General features: G+C 37.3%; 1 protein-coding gene across 1 annotated transcript in view; it reads right to left on the bottom strand.

Moving 5' to 3' along the window:
• LOC105756545 (collagen alpha-5(VI) chain) overlaps positions 1-162 on the bottom strand; it is a 111931-nt gene extending 111769 nt beyond the window's left edge. The window contains 1 exon segment of the mRNA XM_023736027.1: positions 96-162. Coding sequence (XP_023591795.1) covers positions 96-162 — 67 coding nt within the window.
• Between the last annotated feature and the right edge of the window lie 1637 nt (positions 163-1799).

Below are 1799 nucleotides of genomic sequence, written 5' to 3'. Positions count from 1 at the left end.
TTTTTTCTTTCTCTCTGTTTATTAAAATAAAGGTTTACTGAGACATAAAAATAGTTACTATTCTAAATAATAATAAACACAAAATACACTGGTACCTGGGCTCTGGTCAGCTGATGTTTCAGTCCAAAGGATTAGGACAAATAGAATCAGCAATATCTTCATTTTGTTAATGAAGTTCTCTTGCTTTAACTAAAAAAAAAAATTATTTACAATATGAAAAATCTTCTTGTATACCAGGAAATAACTGCTGGGAAAATTGGTTTAGGCACAATAGACTGTAAGCAAGTATTTGTTGAGCAATCTCTGATGTATTGGTGCTATCCAATAAACCATCTGGAGTATTTGTTGAAGATAGTGCTGATGTTTGCTGAGTTCTTACTAGGGCTGAGACACTTTTCTCAGTGTTGTACAAGTATTATTGAATTTAATCCTCACAACAGCCTTAGAGATAGGTGCTATTATTATATGTGACAGATTAGGAAACTGAGGCACAGAAAGGCTTGGTTAGCTGTGGAGCCAGGTTACCAACCCAGACAAGGCGACACAGAGCCCAAGCTCTTAACCACTCTGCTATAAATCTTATACAAAATCTGTATCCTCAGAGAATTTATAAAATCACTGTTCTTTATTTTCTATTGTTAATGCCAGCAGTGACTATTATACACGTTCCTAACTTGACTCAAAAAAGTGAACAGGCTCTCCATGTTTCTTTCTTCATTAAAGCCTTGTAAAAATTGTTCTCTCACTTCAGTTGTAAACACTTTTACAAATTCAACTTCAGCAGTTCTCTCCTGCTCACAATCAATTAGAAATCCTCATGGGAAATTACAATATCATAGAAAGCTTACCAAATCAGACTTGCTATAAAAAAGGAAAATAGATCAGATTGACCAATACTCAAAATAAAAGAACGAGTTGTCATCGAGTTGATTTTAACTCAGGATGACCCCATGTGTGTCAGAGTAGAACTGTGCTCCGTAAGGTTTTCAATGGCTAATTTTTTTTGGAAGTAGATCGCCAGGGCTTTCTTTCAAGGTCACTGGTGCTGAGGTGTCTTTCTTCCAAGGATAGATTTGATGTGCCAACCTTTTAGGTAGTAGCTAAGCTTGTTAACTCTTTGTGTCGCAAAATTGAGCTGCCTTCAGTGACACACCAAACATATCAGGGTTTATTCTAGTTGATCTTTTCAGCAGTTCTTTTTAAACTGCTTTTCATGCAGAAAGATTCTAAAGTATTGGAAGGTAAAGTTGGAAGGGAACCTCTAGAACTGTTAGATTAAACCTCTATTTTGCAGAATAGGAAACTGAGGCTCCCTGGTAGGTAGTTACTGAATTATGTCAACACACAACGACTTTCATATCTACACTCTTCACATTTTAATATACCATATATCTTACTTTTTTAAAATTTTATTGTTGTCGTTGTTGTTAGGTGCCATCCAGTCGGTTCCGACTCAGAGTGACCCCATGTACAACAGAATGAAACACTGCCCGGTCCCGCACTATCCCACAATCCTTGTTATGTTGCAGCACTGTGTCAGTCCACCTCACTGAGGGTCTTCCTAGTTTTCGCTGACCCTCTACTTTACCAAGCATGATGTCCTTCTCCAGGGACTAATCCCTCCTGATAACATGTCCGAAGTATTAGTCGTAGTCTTGCCATCCATGCTTCTAATGAGAACCTTGCTGTACTTCTTCCAAGACAGATTTGTTCGTTCTTCTGGTAGTCCATGGTATATTCAATATTCTTTGCCAACACCATAATTCAAAAGCATCAGTTCTTCTTCAGTCTTCCTTATT

This window comes from Trichechus manatus, unplaced genomic scaffold (genome assembly GCF_000243295.1).
Source record: "Trichechus manatus latirostris isolate Lorelei unplaced genomic scaffold, TriManLat1.0 scaffold00084, whole genome shotgun sequence".
Lineage (NCBI taxonomy): Eukaryota > Metazoa > Chordata > Mammalia > Sirenia > Trichechidae > Trichechus > Trichechus manatus.
The sequence above is the reverse complement of the archived record's forward strand: the minus strand, read 5'-3'. Positions and strand labels throughout refer to the sequence as shown.